This window comes from Euprymna scolopes, chromosome 7, assembly GCF_053919585.1.
Source record: "Euprymna scolopes isolate OS-2025 chromosome 7, ASM5391958v1, whole genome shotgun sequence".
Classification (NCBI taxonomy): Eukaryota; Metazoa; Mollusca; class Cephalopoda; order Sepiida; family Sepiolidae; genus Euprymna; species Euprymna scolopes.
Window position 1 is genome coordinate 139,294,663 of NC_136488.1, and position 17,874 is coordinate 139,312,536.

At 34.6% G+C, this 17,874-nt stretch overlaps 1 protein-coding gene across 1 annotated transcript in view; it reads left to right on the top strand.

Annotated features, from left to right (window-relative positions):
- LOC145280002 (A disintegrin and metalloproteinase with thrombospondin motifs 3-like) overlaps positions 1 to 17,874 on the top strand; it is a 307,054-nt gene that overhangs the window by 143,664 nt on the left and 145,516 nt on the right. Inside the window, exons 2-3 of the mRNA XM_080131625.1 lie at positions 4,739 to 4,769; positions 16,454 to 16,836. Of these exons, the coding sequence (XP_079987751.1) occupies positions 4,739 to 4,769; positions 16,454 to 16,836 (414 nt within the window). The remainder of the gene's footprint in view (positions 1 to 4,738; positions 4,770 to 16,453; positions 16,837 to 17,874) is intronic.

The window sequence follows — 17,874 nt, forward strand, 5'->3', positions numbered from 1 at the left end:
GTCAGAGGACAAAGAGAAATCAGCTGGTTTCATTTAATAACGCCTGGTAACACATACTGCTCTGCAAAAATATTTCAGAAACATATGAATTGACCAAAAAAAAAAACAAAAAAAAACGGCAATCCTTCCTACTTCAAATTAAAACCTGCGCCTACCCATCATCGAAGCGCTACTTATTAGAGCAGACAAACCCACCATTGACTAATCTCGATACGAGGGGGAAAGAGCATACTAAAAAAGCTTTTAAAACGGTTTCAATAGACTTCCACAATAAATCCGCCAATTTTAATTTTGTAACTCATAATGTGGCTTACGAAAAGTCAGGAAAAGATGACGTTTGCAGATATGATCTGTTGGTTATAGTCAGCCAATGTACTTTCTAGCTTCCGAAACGGTGACAAGTCAAATTAGTTCCTTCGCTTTTTCTCTCACGCCTTTATATCCCCTATGCATGTACTCTTTATAAATATATATATATTTACATTTCAGTAAAAGTCTGAGGAAGCTACAGACGGCAAAAAAAAACGGCCGGGTAGCTGAAACAATAATGTAACTTAGCAGAAAGATACGGTAATAAAAAATAAAAACGCATATTTGCTCTATAACAGTATTGAGCACTTTCTTTAGTTTTTATTAATTACCATTTCTAATATATATATATATATATATATATATATATATATATATATATATATATATATATATAATACACTTAAATATGATATTTTAATTCATGCAGGTTTCGTGTTTATTATTATAGAGCCAATTCTTGATTATCATATTGTACGGTATATATAGTAGTGATTTCAAAAGTTTGTTTTGTTTTTATATGACAGGTGCCATCAGTTAGAATCCATACAAAAATATTTAGCCTTAGTTGTTACTATCGTTTAATCTACGGAAAGCAATACAAAATTAAGCTACTTTAACGAATAAATGTATAGTTTGCCGGTTGTACTATGTCTTATGCATATAAAAATATAAAAATAACGTAAATGTATATTACACATGCGTAGAACAACACTTTAAGCCGACTTAGGCCTGCTAATTTCTAAGTTTTTTTTTTAAGGCGAAAAACCAAATCGAATTTGTTCCACATGTCCAATTTTACAGAAGACATTGGTAAAGACCGTTCTACATAGAAAGAAAGGTAATTTTATTTGTATACTCGCAGGCCACTCGGAGTTGCCCGGTCGTAAAATGTTTCATTAATTCTTAATTACTAATGATTCACTATATATATATATATATATATATATATATATATAGATGTGTGTGTGTGTGTGTAGTATTCCATTTTCACCCCAAACAAGATACAGTATCACTTTGATGTGGAGGGCTGCTATTGGGGACATAAGTTTAGGAATACTATGTAAGGAGTTGAGCAGCAAGATGTCCGTATATATAAAAGCAGGCCACCTGGTATTAACCACCCGTAAAATATGCTTAAATTCGATATTTTAATCTTTGCAGTTCTCATGTATATTATTATAGAGCCATTAATTCTCTATTGATTAGTTTATTTAACCTAATATGTAGTAGTGATTTCAAAACTTGAAGAAAATATATATTCGGTTATAATCTAAAATAAAACATATACTTTTGCAGACTTATCCATTAACGCCTGGTTTAAATTCTCACCCTTAAAAAAAAATGCAAGAAAAATAACGTTGTTTGACTAAGAAATGTATATGTGCACATGCATGCAGGAGTACATTAAGTTGACTTATCACTGCCAAGTGTCATTGTTGTTCAATTTTCTATACCTTAGCAGCTGCTTTTACCGACTAACAACGAAATTAAATTCGTTGTACAGGTCCGCATTCTCTATATATAAAATTTCATGTCTGTATACCAAACAATTGACAGAGAAGTTTTGTAGAGACCGTTTCTCATACAGACATACAAAGTCATATATATATATATATATATATATATATATATATATATATATATATATATATATATATATATATAATAAAATATTATCCATTCACGTGAAATCATTTTTTTTCACACTATTCCCTCTGCTTCACTTTTTGTTATCAAGCAATATCTTTGACTTACTTGCAGTTCCATCAAATACTTTTGCAAGCAAACTCCGTCCCCGCATTTTGCTAAGTCCTACCCCCTGATGAAAAGGGGAGTATTTCTTCGAAACTCCGCGGATTAAGGACTACCTACTTATTAAGTGTTTCCATTTCAAATCAAATATGTTTTTAACTCTTTTTCATAGTGTTTTTTAACATGTTTTATTAACTGTTTGCTCTTATATATATATATATATATATATATATATATATATATATATATATATAGGTATGTATGTATGTATGTATGTATGTGTGTGTGATCATTGGTTTCTACTGATTTACTACACATATATACATATACGTATATATATATACGTATATATATGTACATATATATATACATATATATACGTATATATATGTACATATATATATATATATATATATATATATATATATATATTTAAATGAAATACTCAAATGTCGTAAGATTACAGGTTGTACAATACTGTATATCTTAAGTCTAAAAGTGCAAATAAAAATTAGTGTCAATATTTATAAGACGATCTCAAGTAGATAAAAAAGCTCAATATGCAAGATAGAGCAATAATATAAATAGAAAATCTGAGTTCAATTATGTATTATCACACCAAAACGTATTACTATAACTATTATTATAACTATAACAGATAACTATTAAAGTTTTTTTCCTTAATCCATGGATTTTCAATGAATGGCTTACATCATCAGAGGTAAAGTTGTTAGCAAAATAGATGTGGGTAATTATAAGTTTTGCTTATTAGCATATAAATTGAAAATTAAAATTGAGCTGATAGTGTAATAAGTTATGTTATTAATATGTTATTATCATTAAATCACTATGGCCGACATTTCGAAAAATAAATGTTAAAATTTCAACGATATTTCTCGCGTGGCCTTGAGGTTAGTTCCTTGCTAATGGATTCAGAGATAGCTTCGTGACCGGGTTCGAATCTTCTGACCGGTAGTAATCGTGTCACTCTGTACTAATGATTCTCGAAAGGATGAAACACTAGTGTCTGTAGGTATTAAAATTACTATTGTAATAATTATATATGTACCACCTGACGAAGGCCGAAGGAATAATTGGCCGAAACGTCGTGAAACAGCAACTAAGAAAGATGAGGATAATAGTCCGCAATAAATAAATTAATAGATGCAACGTCCTCCATTATTCATGCGCATCGTTTTAACTTTGAATCTTCTTGCCGAACTCGAAAAACGACGGTGGAATATTGACAAGAAATAGCATTTATTTCTCATTTTTTTTTTATTTATTTATCAGTTTGTTGAAGCTAGGGGTGGAGCGTTCTACCGGATGCCAAACATTCATCCACTAACTCAGATATTTCAACCGATAGATCCTTTTAAAATTCGTACCGTCCCTTTATGTACAATTTTTTAAATGTCTCCTGCACTTGGTTCACCGGGTATGTTTGCCAGGTGGTGTTTAAAAAAAAAATTCACGAGTCCAGTTGCTCCTATGATAACTGGAATGATAGAGATCTTTTTTTTAAGATTCCGGTTTCTTTTCATGTCATGCATATATATATATATATATATATATATATATATATATATATGTATATATATATATATATATATATGTATATATATATATATATATATATATATATATATATATATATGGCGCTTCGTTATCTTTTCCCTTTCAGCTCTGTTAAACCCAGCATCATTGGAGACACTAACTTCTACTAAGGTTGCTTCTTTCTCCTTATTATTCCATATTATTATGCTGAGTTTTATGCTTCCGTTTTCTAGGAGCGTAGCTGTAGGAATTGCATAGTCATAGTGGATGGTGCATGACTTATTTCCAACTGTTGTTTCTGGTAAACATGTTCCCATGATTTACTGCTGCATTTGATATTCAACTTTTTTACAGATCGTCCAGTGGAGATATTTACACACAGATGTCAGGTGGCTCACACTCTCTACTTGCTGTCATTGCTGAGACCACTCATTTTCTTAAAAGCATTAGCCATCAAGTCCAATGTAAACAAGTTCTTGATGGACCGTCCCCCTAAATAATCCAATTTACAAAATTCCCACTACTTATGTTTACTACGCTATAATCACAATGACTAATGTGTACCCATTAACCCTTATCCTCGAGTGACCTCCGGGCCTTGATAAGTAGTGATTTCTATGTAAAAAAAAAAAAAGCCTTGATCTTGGGCAGCCATTATAACTCTCTCCTGATCGTAGACGAGCGATTCTATTTTCAGCCAGTCTATGGGGCCTTTTTTAGCTATATAATCTTGGATGAATTCACCCAGAAAATACTTGGCATGATGTTGGTTGGCCCATTCTCCTAGTTTTTTTTTTTGTTGTTTGTTTTTTTTTTATTTTTTTGCAATGGAAGTTCTTTGTGTATTTTTGGGCGACTCTTTTGGGCTATTTCTGTTGCAGACTTGTTTTTACAGAACTCCAGAACAGTAATGCAACGGAAAGAATATCATTCTTTCACTGCATACATTAAAATATAATCTTTAAAAGTACCGGGCAACACTGGGCAGCTTTCTAATGTCTTTCTATAAGTTACTTCCATACACGTTTAATGTGTGTGCATTGCGAATTTTTTGTATCTACATGTACTTCGTTATAATGTTATAATAATCACGTTATTTTTCTTTGAATTTCAACAGGTTTCCTCATCACCTGCGAAGAACACGATTGGTAAGTATAACCAAATTCAAGTATTTTTACTTACTAATACGTTGGGATTAATTGATGCTAATAATAGTCATGTAATATTCATTTCAGACTTTATTATACACTAGCAGACCGCCCGGCGGTTGCCGGTCGTAATATACGCATAAATATTACATGTTAATTAATGCAGAATTCTTATTTATTATAAACAGAAATATCGTAGGTATTAAACATAACGTTAGATTCCTTTAAAAAATTTAAGTAAAACAAAAAAACGGAAAAAACAAATTAAGACATTTGCATGCAAGTATTATATATATATATATTTTTCGAAACAGTTCACAGTAAAAACTAAAAAATCGAGCTGAGATCGAAACCAAAACCTAAAGATAGTGAATAAAATACGATAACCATTAGGCGAGCTTGACAGGGTCTTTAAATAGTGTTTTTAAACCTACTGTTTCTTAACATAAGCAATTTGTCATGAGAATGATTCAAGCATACGCATTTGTGAAACACTTAGCAAACAGATAAAAATCCGACGACCCCCCAAATGTCAATTTTTCAACCTTTTTGCATGACACATTCTTAAATCATTCGTTGACATCTATGCTAATGACACGACCATCTATGGCAACACATCAAAGGCCGTAAATGACAAAGTTCTCTCTAATTCTCTCTCCTCTGATCTTGAGCACGTGGTACAATGGGGGAAGAGGTGGCTGGTCACTTTTAATGCATCCAAAACCAAGCTTCTATCTTTACATCATCAACGCTCTGATCCCCATCTGGCATCAATTGAAATGGATGGCTTTCGTCTTGGGAGGTTCCATGTTTTGACAGGCTTCTGGGTTTGACCTTTACTCCTGATCTGAAATGGAACACATACATCAAATCTGTTGCCAGGGACGCTGGGAAAATGGTGGGATCCTTCTACCGCTCCAGAAGATATCTCACTTCCGATGCAATTCTCTATCTGTATAAAAGCCAAGTACGTCCAAGATGGAGTACTGCTGCCACATCTGGGCAGGAGCTGCTAAACATAGCCTATCTTTATCTGTGCCTAAATCCAAACGTAGATTCCATGAGCAAAGCTTCTTTCTTAGAACTGCACGCCAGTAGAACTCTCTGCCGCTTGCCTGTTTCCCACCTGACTACAACTTGGACGTCTTCAAGTCCAACATAAACAAATTCCTGACAAACCGCCCCCTTAAGTAAGACACTCTATCAAAACCCCCAATACTAATGATTACTACAATACTATCTCATTGATTACTGTACACGCAGTAACCCTTATCCCTGAGTGGCCTTCGGGCCTTGATAATTGGTGACCCCCCATGTAAAAAAAGGTGTTACTTTTGGAAACACAACAGCACCATGATACTTGACGTTTCATTTTACACTTAAATTAAAGCCATTATCACCTCACAAGCAAAAAGGCCAGAAATATAAAATCAACAGTAAGTTCTTAGATATGACAAGGGGTGCGTTCAAAATGAATGTTTCTGTTTAGAGCACAATTGAAGCATGATACTTGACTTTTGCATTTTAATCTTTAATTAAAGCAATTATATATTAAAAAATAATTTTATAATATCAGCAGTAGGTTCTCTACAGTGCAATGTAGACTACAATGTATTCTTGACTAAATCACTGTGGGGAGGCATGTGATGCTTCCCCCCCCCGGTGCACCGCGATGGGTTCCATACTAGAATAGGCAATCAATCGATTTGATTGAAAAATGGGCGATTTCATCAATTTCGATGATAATAAAAATATAGGAGTATGCAATTCCGGGCAACGTCGTGTCTCCTAACTAGTTTGCATTAAATTTGATCTATATTCATTAGTAGGGATATGACAAAAGAATATTCTTATCATTGTTTTGATTCTCGAGTATATATCCGATACAGTTAATCAATCGAGAACCACACCATTCTATATAAATACATATAAGATATTAACTGATATATACTCGAGAGTCAAAATAATGAAAATAATATTCTGTTGTCATAACTCTAGTCATTAGACACCAAATATCAAGATTCTCTGTATTTCAATTTTTTACGGTAGAAACCTGAAATTTTCGACATTTGTTAGAATCAAGATCGTATAATAAATTTTCATTAAAGTCGGAATAAGGACTCTAGACATAAGGTTTAGTAGAATTATATCTTAATCTAAATATTCATAATGGAAAATAAAAAAAATTCTTCGAAAATCGTCTGTTTGTGCAATTTATTCAGGTATTGTTTTAGTTGCGCAAATAAAAAGAAATGACGTTTATAGAGTACGTTTTATTTACGTAACTAGCCTTGGTGCCCGGTGTTGCCCGGGTGTTTGGAGGTGTGTGGTGAGCAAAAAGAAAAAAAGTGTTAGTAGGAAGGCTCGAACCCGTACCGCAAAGGAGGAAAAGAATATGAAAAAAAAAACGTGAAGCCTTATCCGTTGCGTCCATCACCAAACCGGAAGTGGCGAAAGTTTTAATTAAGGCGAGTCAATCGAAAAGAGGGGATGACTTTCAAAAATGTCGGCGAAAAAAAACGACTCATCCTTGCAGAAAAGTGCCCAGTTGAGGGTGAAAGAATGAATGTTTTTAGCCAATTTTTCGATATTTGTTGTCCGAAGAGTCGAGCTTCAAAACGATACTGACCTCGTGAAAATTCGTCGCCTCTATCGAAAATTTTAGGCATACATACATACATACATACATACATACATACATACAAACAGACAGACAGACAGACAGACAGACAGACAGGTAAGATGTATATTATAGAAGATTATTAAAACAGGTTTTTATTGCATTTCTGAATCTTTGAGATGACGATTGGTTATTCGTATTATTTCGATTATTCTGACAACTGTTCACAACGTTTCGGCCAATGTAAGCTCCAACATTCTTCAGGTGGATCTTGTCGAATTCGGGAAACGTCTCTGTCGAACTCGGGAATCTGCACAGATTTTCAAACGGAACCCTTTATTTACTTCACAAGGGTAGCATGATCTCGTTTTGTCAGCCATTAAATAAATAGAGGTTCGCAATTGTATTTTTCGGTCGCCCATAGTGAAGATTGAACTTTCAACCTTCAGGAGAATATCGCTTTTACAACTGAACTTTTTCCCAAGTACTCTAAACAACGCGCCACGGGTCCTTGCGAATTACTTCTGACGGAACGAGAGCATGCTATCCCCGTGAAGTAAATAAAAGAGTTCCATTAGAAATTACGTGCCGATTCCAGAGTTCGACAAAAGCATTTCCAAGTTCAAAAAAGTACACCTGAAGAAGATCGGATGTCACTTCGGTCGAAACGATGTGAAAGTGGAACTCAAGACGAGAACAGAAATCCGAAGAATCCAAATAACCTGACGTTTTTATTGGCCGATATTTTCAAGTTTTTAATTTATTGTTTTAGTTTCATAAAAGAAAAAAAATCTGTGTAGATTTTTTAGACAGTTGTTAAAAAAAGTGGTATTTCTTTATACGCATTCATAAAACTATTGAATATTTGTGACCATTTTTTAGTAATCACGACTCGTCTGTGAAGTGACATTGCGTCTGGTCAGTATTTAGATAGATGACAATTTTGTAATACCAGACACTGTAAGCAAACAGTTTTTGCATAAATCGGGAAGCCAAATACAAATAAATATCATGCTTTGACTTGATATTAGTCCGATGAAGTCGATGATGTTAATCGTGGGAGTAATCCGGTTCTACAGTCCGCCATCTTAGATTTGAACAGTGTGTCTGACGAATTGAAATAAACTGTTCTCAAATGAGGAACACCTGCTTTTACGGTTACATTTTTCATCAAAGTTCTCCGGAAAACGAAATCGATGAACTGCTGTTGTTTTAAAAGTCCCAGGAGAATGTGACGCATACCCAACGGTGTAGGTACTGACCATCGGCAAACACGCCCTTCCTTACTGAGGCACAAGAGAAAAGACAGAGAGAACAAGCAATATATTAAGTTGGTGTAAAAATTCAACTTCAAAAGATCATAACTCCTTTCATAATAAACTTTTTTAATCGAAATAAAAGCCATTAGAATCAACACATTTTTGCCAACGAGAAACAAGTTTATTTATCTCATTAGCATAGAAATCCGGAATTCTGGAAGTGATGAAGTAATTGAAGCCGATTCGGCATCATCATCTTGGCTTTTGGAGCATTTTTCGCGCAGGAAGTTGTCGAGATGTTTGAAAAAGTGATAATCGGCGGGGGAGAGGTCCGGTGAATATGGCGGATGAGGTAGAGTCTCGTAGCCCAATTCGTTCAACTTCTGCAGGGTCAGTTGACCAACATGCGAGCAACGCTGTCATGGAGGAGAATTGTTCCCTTCATATTGAGCAGTCTCAGGCACATACGTTGGAGTTTCTGGCGCATTTCGTCAATTTGTCGGCAGTACTTCTCCGCCTTAATCGTTTCGCCCGAATTCAAGAAACTGTGACGGATGAGACTGGTCACAGACCACCAAACAGTCACCATAACCTCTTTTGGTGCAATTTCGGGTTTGGGAAATGTTGTGGAGATTTTCCGGCATCCAACCACTGCGCCGTACGTCGTCGGTTGTTGTAGAATGAGGAAATAAGATGTAAGCGTGACACTTCACAATCCACTCGAGAAATGGGTCATTTTTGTTGCGCAAAAGGAGCATAGAAGACACCTCAAAACGACGATTGTTTTGCTTATCGTTCAATTCATGCGGCACCCATTTATCCAACTTTATGAATTCCCTATTTGCTTTAAATAACGAACGATTATTGAATGATCGACCCCGAATTCAACAGTAACTTCTCGTGTGATTTTGCGGGGATCAGCTTTAATTAAGCTTTCAAATGTTCGTTATCAACCCCAGTCGGCCGGCCACGACTGTCTTCATCTTCGAGGCTCTCGTTACCATTGCGAAAATTTAGTGAACCACCGTTGTGCTACACGTTCGTTAGTGGTTGCTGGGTCAAACGCATCATTAATATCACGAGCTGTCTCGGCAGCTTTTCAGCCTAGTTTGAACTGGAACAAGAAAATCGTGTGGATTTGAATTTTGTCCATGCTGTCGAAAAGCCTGCAAAAAAAAATGAATAAAGAGATTGAGTACGATAACGAATAACACGATTTGATAGAGCGAAAAACGTGCTTCAAAATGATATATAACATGGCTATATACATTAATGAATTAATTCAGAAACCATATATAAAAGTAACATATGTAAGAAAACGATATTGTTTTTGTACCAACCTAATAGAAGTGAAGACATCTTTCCCATTTTCAGGTCTAACGCCACCCATTTAGACTCGGTTAAGGAAGAGCAGAAACTCGTCCTCCTATTCCATTACATTATCTAAAAATTCTATCCAACTGTAAAAATAAATCCGGTTCGTGATTTCGGTAATTATTTCATTTCGCCGATATACACCACCCATTCATAGTAAAGTTATAAAGTTATAATATTTTTCTTATTTCAAAATATATGCATTCAAATTATAGACATTTTACTATACATGTGTAAGGAGAGAGAGCTTGAATGCTTACTAAACGCTCCATTTGTATAAAGTCTCTCTGTACAAGGGTTCGTCAGAACAGCCTCACATGAGGATACTTTTTCGCTTTGAGTAAATCCTGACTATTCAAAATCACATAGTATTTGCGGTCCAAATAAGATTAACTCGTACGGTTAACCAACACTGGTTTTATCGAGGGATGGTTCACCTTCTCCAAGTGGTGTTACCTCAAGTACCTGCATGAAGCTGGATACTCAACCAGATCAGATAAATTTTTTGTCTTGGAATCCGGTGAGTCTAAGAGACCATAAGAAAGGGATACTATAACGTGTTTAAATGGTCATTTGAGAACAGGGAAATAATGTTCTTAGCTTCTTTACTGACTCGGTGTCTGAGAGGTAAAGGAAAACTTTAATGAAATATTTGAATATCTTTGTATTTCTCGTTAGATCACTGAAGTTAAGCAACGTTTGAGCTTGGTCACTACCAGACGAGTGACTTATTTGAGAATACTAGATAAATGACCGATTTAGGAATACCAGGCACTGTATATCGGGGGACGTCGACACCTCCCTGCAAGAGTTGCAAAATAAATAAATAAATAACGTTGTTATCTCCCCTAACGGGGATTTACATGCGACTGGGGACTGCTTATGAATATCATACTCCCATGAAACTTACTCCTTCAGAGAAAGCCGGTTAAACACGCTTTAGGGTTAGTGCTGCAGTTTCATTTTTTCATCTTATAGAGAGCAAGTGTTAACAACAAGATAGGGGGACCCCCTTGATTCATGAGAACTTTCGACTGAAGTAAATAAACAAAAGGGACCAAAATTATAATGGGATATTCTGTATAAATTTCAGGTTGTTACATGGACACGAAGGGGTGTAACACAAGGGGTGTAACACAAGGGATGTAACACAACTTGTAAATGAAAATCGAAGGTGTTGTAACAAAGTGTGGACTTGTGTATGCAAATGACTACTAAAAGACGTCACTGTACGGAAAAAAAGACTGTAAAAAGAAGAGCGGGCACGATAAATGGACTATCACATGATAGACGTAACGAGAAATCACGCGTGGCGGGAGAATGAGGGAATAAACGTTGCTACAACGACAAAAGGCGAGTTAAAGTTCTTTCCTATTCTTAGTCTACTCTGCGACTGAGGCTACAACGTGTTGGGTAACGTTACAGGATCAATAAAGATCGATGATATTTTTTTCTATTTAGATATTTCATATACATGAATCACAAAACATTACGCACGTACACGGTTAGTAATTAAATATAGCAAGGTGTCAGTTCAATAATTTATAATTAGATGGACCTTTGCGAATTTCACATCGGACTTTTTCATATGTAAAATATTGATGTTGGCATCCTGTAGATGTTCAGCGTAAATAGAGACTTCCTGATATTATTGTACCTATTTACTATGCCTCCCCACGGGACAGAGTTAGACACCAGGGTCGTTTTTTAACGTGGAGAAAAGGTACAAAAATAAAAATTGTCTCAGTCGTGAAGGATTTCTCCTCCACCGAAAGAGAACAAGAAATAGAAGTGCAGCATCTGAAGAACAGATACTACACTTTGATCATGTCCCGAGGGCCATGTGAGACTATAGACTGATATTATTGTAGCTCTTTTGTTAAAACTACAAAAGTATTATCTAAGCTAGCAGAGACGCCCAGCGTATGCCGGTGGTAAAATACACTTAAATATGATATTTTAATTTATGCAGATTTCGTATATATTAGGATAGTCAATTTCCTTTCGATTCTTATATATGTTGTGATTTAAAAAATAAAAAAAATATATCCATATGACTTGGGTTAATCAGCTTGAACCGAAACCGAAACCAAAACTTATGATATATATATATATATATATATATATATATATATATATATATATATATATATAATGCGAAGCTCGTTGTTTGTTTGTTTACAAACAGGCGGTTTGAGCACTGTAAAAGTGGTGGCGGATGTCTATTTAAATAGACATTCCGACGAGTTATTTGCGGGCGTCGCTTCTGTGGTCAAGTGGGAGAATTGCTGATCGTCAACACGACGGTTCTAGGTTCAATCCTTGGCTTGGGAGAGATGCTAGTCTAGCGGCACTGATGAGTTGTGATACAACGAAACAGGACTGTATGTCGATGACTACATATATATATGTGTGTGTGTGTATAGAAATATATTTTCTTATAATATATATATCAATCCTTATTTAAGAAGCTCAATGTAATTACAGAGCAATATAGAGAATAAATGACAAACAGATACTGTCAAGAATTTTATAAGTCAGCTAAACTAAAGGAATAAATTATAAGATGGTCAACATCATGAATTTTAGAATATAACTTTTTGTCATTTATTCTCTCTCTCTCTCTCTCTCTCTCTCTATATATATATATATATATATATATATATATATATATATATATATATATATATATATATATATATATAGTTCCTTCAGCTGTAATCAGAACTGAACTAAAACCGAAACGTATGAAGAATTCCTGGTAAAATTATTTATTACAAGAAATAAAAGGTCATAACAATTAAACAACAGTCACTCAAAAAGGAAAAAGATGTAAGCGTAACATACAAAATAACATACACGCTATCGTATTAATATATAGATTAGTGTATAAGTCTTCATCAGAACTAACAGCCGTCAACCGCTTATCAATTGAATGGCTCAGTTTTGGGGAAGTATTGCGAGGAAAGTCTAAAATTGACAGTCATATTACATTGCTAGTAAAGAACTGACGCTTATTATTCAGTTATTACGCTTATTAGTCAGTTATGTTCATAAACGTTCATTTCCAGACGTTAAAATTTAACAAGATCACCCCGAGGCTGACCGGAATAATGAGGCCAGTGAATTAGAATAATAGATGGCAAAGTGTTGTATGGCAGAGGCATAGTTAGGTGTCGCGTTGGGAATGCGACTGCGATTATTTTGATTATCACAAGGTTAAGGCTGAAATCTAAATTGTAAACACGCATTTTGTTTTTCACTTTAACATATGCTGATTCAGATATGTATCAAAAATATTCGCAGACGTATTTCATCGATTCACAGAGAATCAGGAATTTACTAGAACAGACTTGACGGTAAAAGCGTGTAAGGGTTCCACGTTTTGACCCCGCATTGTGGGGTCGAGGAGTTGTTGCAAGGTGCCTTAAATAAGTTTCCAGACATTTTTCGTATGGGCAATTTTATTGATAGCAGACACATGAAACTCTAGTCCTCTATGGAGTAATCTCCCCCGGCTGCAATGCACTTTTTTACTGTTTCAACAACTTCTGGAAGGCCCCATGAAAGTCCTCCTGTGTGACCGTGTAAATAACCCTCGTCACAGCCACTTCCATCTCCCCAAGTGTCTTATAACGACAGACGCAAATGTTTTCCTTGGGTTTAGGGAATGACCAAAAGTCGCAGGGAGCAGGGTTTGAACTATAGGGGAGGCGAGGAACTGTTTTGACGCCCATCTTGGTCAAACAGTCTGTGACAAGGATAAAGTTGTAGACTGGTGCATTGTCCAAACTTCGCACAAATCTTCCATATCTCGTGAATAATTGTGCGTACAATTCTGACACTGACATCAAACTGTGCATTTATTGTCTCTAGACACACGACGGTCCTTATACATGAAATTCTTTATTTGGCCAATCAACTCTGGTGTTCTGACTTCCTTACTCCTCCCACACCTCTCATCATCCCTTACAGACTCTCTGCTTTCCTTGAATCTCTTATGCTCGATTCATGCAAGATAATCTAAAAGCAGTCTAAAGCATTCCATTCTTTCCCAATGTCTTTTCCCAAGTTTAAAACAGAATTTTATTGCATATCGTTCTTCTAAAATGTTTTCATGTCAAGATTGCATTTTTTAAATTCACCAGCTGTGACAATCAGGCTTTAGTAGGGTGTATTCTAATTCCTGCTATTAGTTTGAACCTGAAATCATAAAAATTAGTCAGTTATCTGACTCTGAAATCATAAAAATTAGTCAGTTACGATAGATCTTATACGTAAAAACATATTGAATTTTCAAGAGTTTACAACAATTTTAAATGCGTGTACAAAAAGTCTGGAAAGTTATTGAACACACTTCGTATCACAAGCGGGGTGTACAAAAGTGAATTGTTTGTAATAAATTCTTCACGACTTCACGCGACGACGAGAAAACGTACCAGGACAAGGACGCCATTTTTTTTTAATTATTGGTAGAACATGTAAAACAATGTTGTAAAGGTTTATCTTTTTTTCTTCTTCAATTCATTTTCTTTTTATATTTTGTTCAAAATATTGCTCTGCTTCAATGAAATAATAAATATTACACTGTTTTTTGTTGTTGTTGTTGTTGTTGTTGTTTTCTGGGGGGGGGGATTGCCGTCACAAAATCATATTACTGTTCTGGCGAAACTACCTGTGTTACCTACGAATGAACTGATGCATACACACCGGAAGACGAGGCCGTAAAACGGGAATCGATATCTGGTGGATCAACCAAGGTTGTTCGTCGGCTATATATATATATATATATATATATATATATATATATATATATATATATATATATACGTACATGTACATATATATACATACGTACATATATATACATATGTACATACATATATATATACATATATATATGCATATATACATACGTACATATATATATACATATATACATACGTACATATATATATGCATATATACATACATATATACATACGTACATATATATATATGCATATATACATACGTACATATATATATACATATATACATACGTACATATATATGCATATATACATACATATATGCATACGTACATATATATATACATACGTACGTATATATATACATATATACATACGTACATATATATATACATATATACATACGTACATATATATACATATAAAATATATATACGTACATATATATATACTTACATATATATATACGTACATATATATATACGTATATGTACATATATATATATACGTACATATATATATACATATGTACATACATACATATATATACATATATACATACGTACATATATATATGCATATATACATACGTACATATATATATACATACGTACATATATATACATATATGCATACGTACATATATATATACATACGTACATATATATACATACGTACATATATATATACATATATACATACGTACATATATATACATGTATACATACGTACATATATATGCATATAAAATATATATACGTACACATATATATATATATACTTACATATATATATACGTACATATATATACGTACATGTACATATATATATATACATACGTACATACATACATATATCTATACATATATACATACGTACATATATATATATGCATATATACATACATACATATATATATATGATGATTGCAACGTCTTGTCAGACGAGTGCCACTCCCTCAGACATTTAAAATCCATGAGCCCAAATGTCTGAGGGAGTATCTATACAAATATGATGTTACAGAGTCTTACCTTTGTACGACAGCTAAGTCTCTCTCTCTCGGTTCAAAATGTTGAGATCCAGCAACAAGCAAGAGCAAGATAGCCAGCAACAAATTAAACTGCAGACCAGCTTAATGCGGGTACTGGTCTTCCGCTTTATGTTTTTTTTTAAATCAGGGATTTGCTTCTCCTAGAAAGGTTGCCTTCACCACGGCTTACGGGGGCCCTCTCTACCACAATACACATATACACACACACATAAATATACACGGTGCTAGTTGGCCGTTGACCAAGAAAAAGAGTTAATTCGCCCTTTGGAAGGTCTTGTTTTTAATCCTTCAGGGAGACTAGCCGCCCTCCTCACCAAACAAGTCTGGTGGGGGAACCAGTTTAGTCGCCGGTGACCCGACCATGAGGCAGGTAGTACTGGGTTACATGGTACCAGTAGCATATGACATGACCTGACATATATATATATATATACATATATAGATACGTACATATATATATACACATATATAGATACGTACATATATACATATATAGACACACACACACACACACACACACACACACACACACACACACACACACACACATATATATATATATTATTTTTAGGAAATTCTTTAACGGTTGCTAAATCATTAACTATTTTGTTTATATTTTTTTATTTTAGATCCTCTGGCAGGGAGTAATTGCTCAATAAAAAGACGCGAATTTGTGATACCCTATGTGACGGATAGCCTTGGCCGGCCTCTCACTTATAGGCTACCCAACAAGGGCGATGATGGTGAACACACCGTGTACTTGGATGGTGCCCGCACGCAGGCCTTCCCAGATCTACCAAATCTGTTCAATGTTGCCATTCGTTGGCGGCAGACATTTTGGAATCTTATTTTGGAGAAAACTGAATTAACAAGCGACGACTCTTTCATGGAATGGGCAGAGGGCAACGACACCACAGTAAGAAAATACGTCGAGAACGAGGATTGCTTTTACCAGGGTTTCATTGCTGGAATCGAGTCCTCATTTGTGGCCATCAGTACCTGCAACGGATTGGTAAGTTTAGAAAAGAAAATGTGGTAAAACTTGTAGAGAGCGCCAGTTTTGGGGTTGTTTTTAAAATGGAACAGAAATTAATTTTTTTTTATTTGATAGTTACAAAAATATATTACTTGTTTCTTTTCTATTTTTTTTTTTTTTTTTTTTTGTCCCCTGACAAAAGGAGGGTGGACCTGTAAATTTACCCTCGTCTGTTCATCTGTCCGCACTTTTCTCAATAACTACGCCTTGGAATTTTTAGAAATTTTGCACAAACATTAAACATGATATGAGTAAAAATGTAACAGATAGGGTTTTCCAGGAAAGCTCCGGTTGCCCCTCCCTAGTGGCGCCTTTCGGGTTAAAATGGCTAAAATTGACACTTTTGTGCTTATTAAAAAAAAAAAAAAATTGATGCCTTGGATTTTTATAAAACTTTTTAAAAAGTTAAACTAACTGATTTCTATATAATTTTGTCTCTCTATACTTCGCGATAATTTTTGGGTGTGCCCCAGGGGTTCTTTTAGGGCTAATAAAAACACTCCATTTTTTAGACATTTTTTTTACAATATTTGTCCAAAATCTATTTAGCAGTTTTGCATGGTGCTGAACTCAAATTTAAATATGTTAAGGCCTTGGGGACTTTTGGAGCTAAATGTGGGGGAGGGTGCAAATGATGAACTTAGTCATTTTTTTTTTTTTTTTTTTTTTTTTTTTGCATGGTGCAGAACTCAAATTTACATATGTTAAGGCCTAAAACTGCACTGTTTTGTTCATTTTCACCAGGAATTGACGTCCCCTGGGGACTTTTGGAGCTAAGTGGGGTGGGGTGACAAATGCTGAACTTAGTCATTTTTTTATGCCTCGTTCACTGTGCACTCACGGGTGACCATGCATGCTTCATTTGTTTGTTTTTTATAGTTACAAAATTAATTTTATATCAACACTAGACAACGCTTCAATCTATTTACATAAAATTGCCTTTTTGTATTACTGATATAATTTGAACTTGAACTAATGTTTCAATCTATGATGCAGTTCTTGCAACGTTTCATC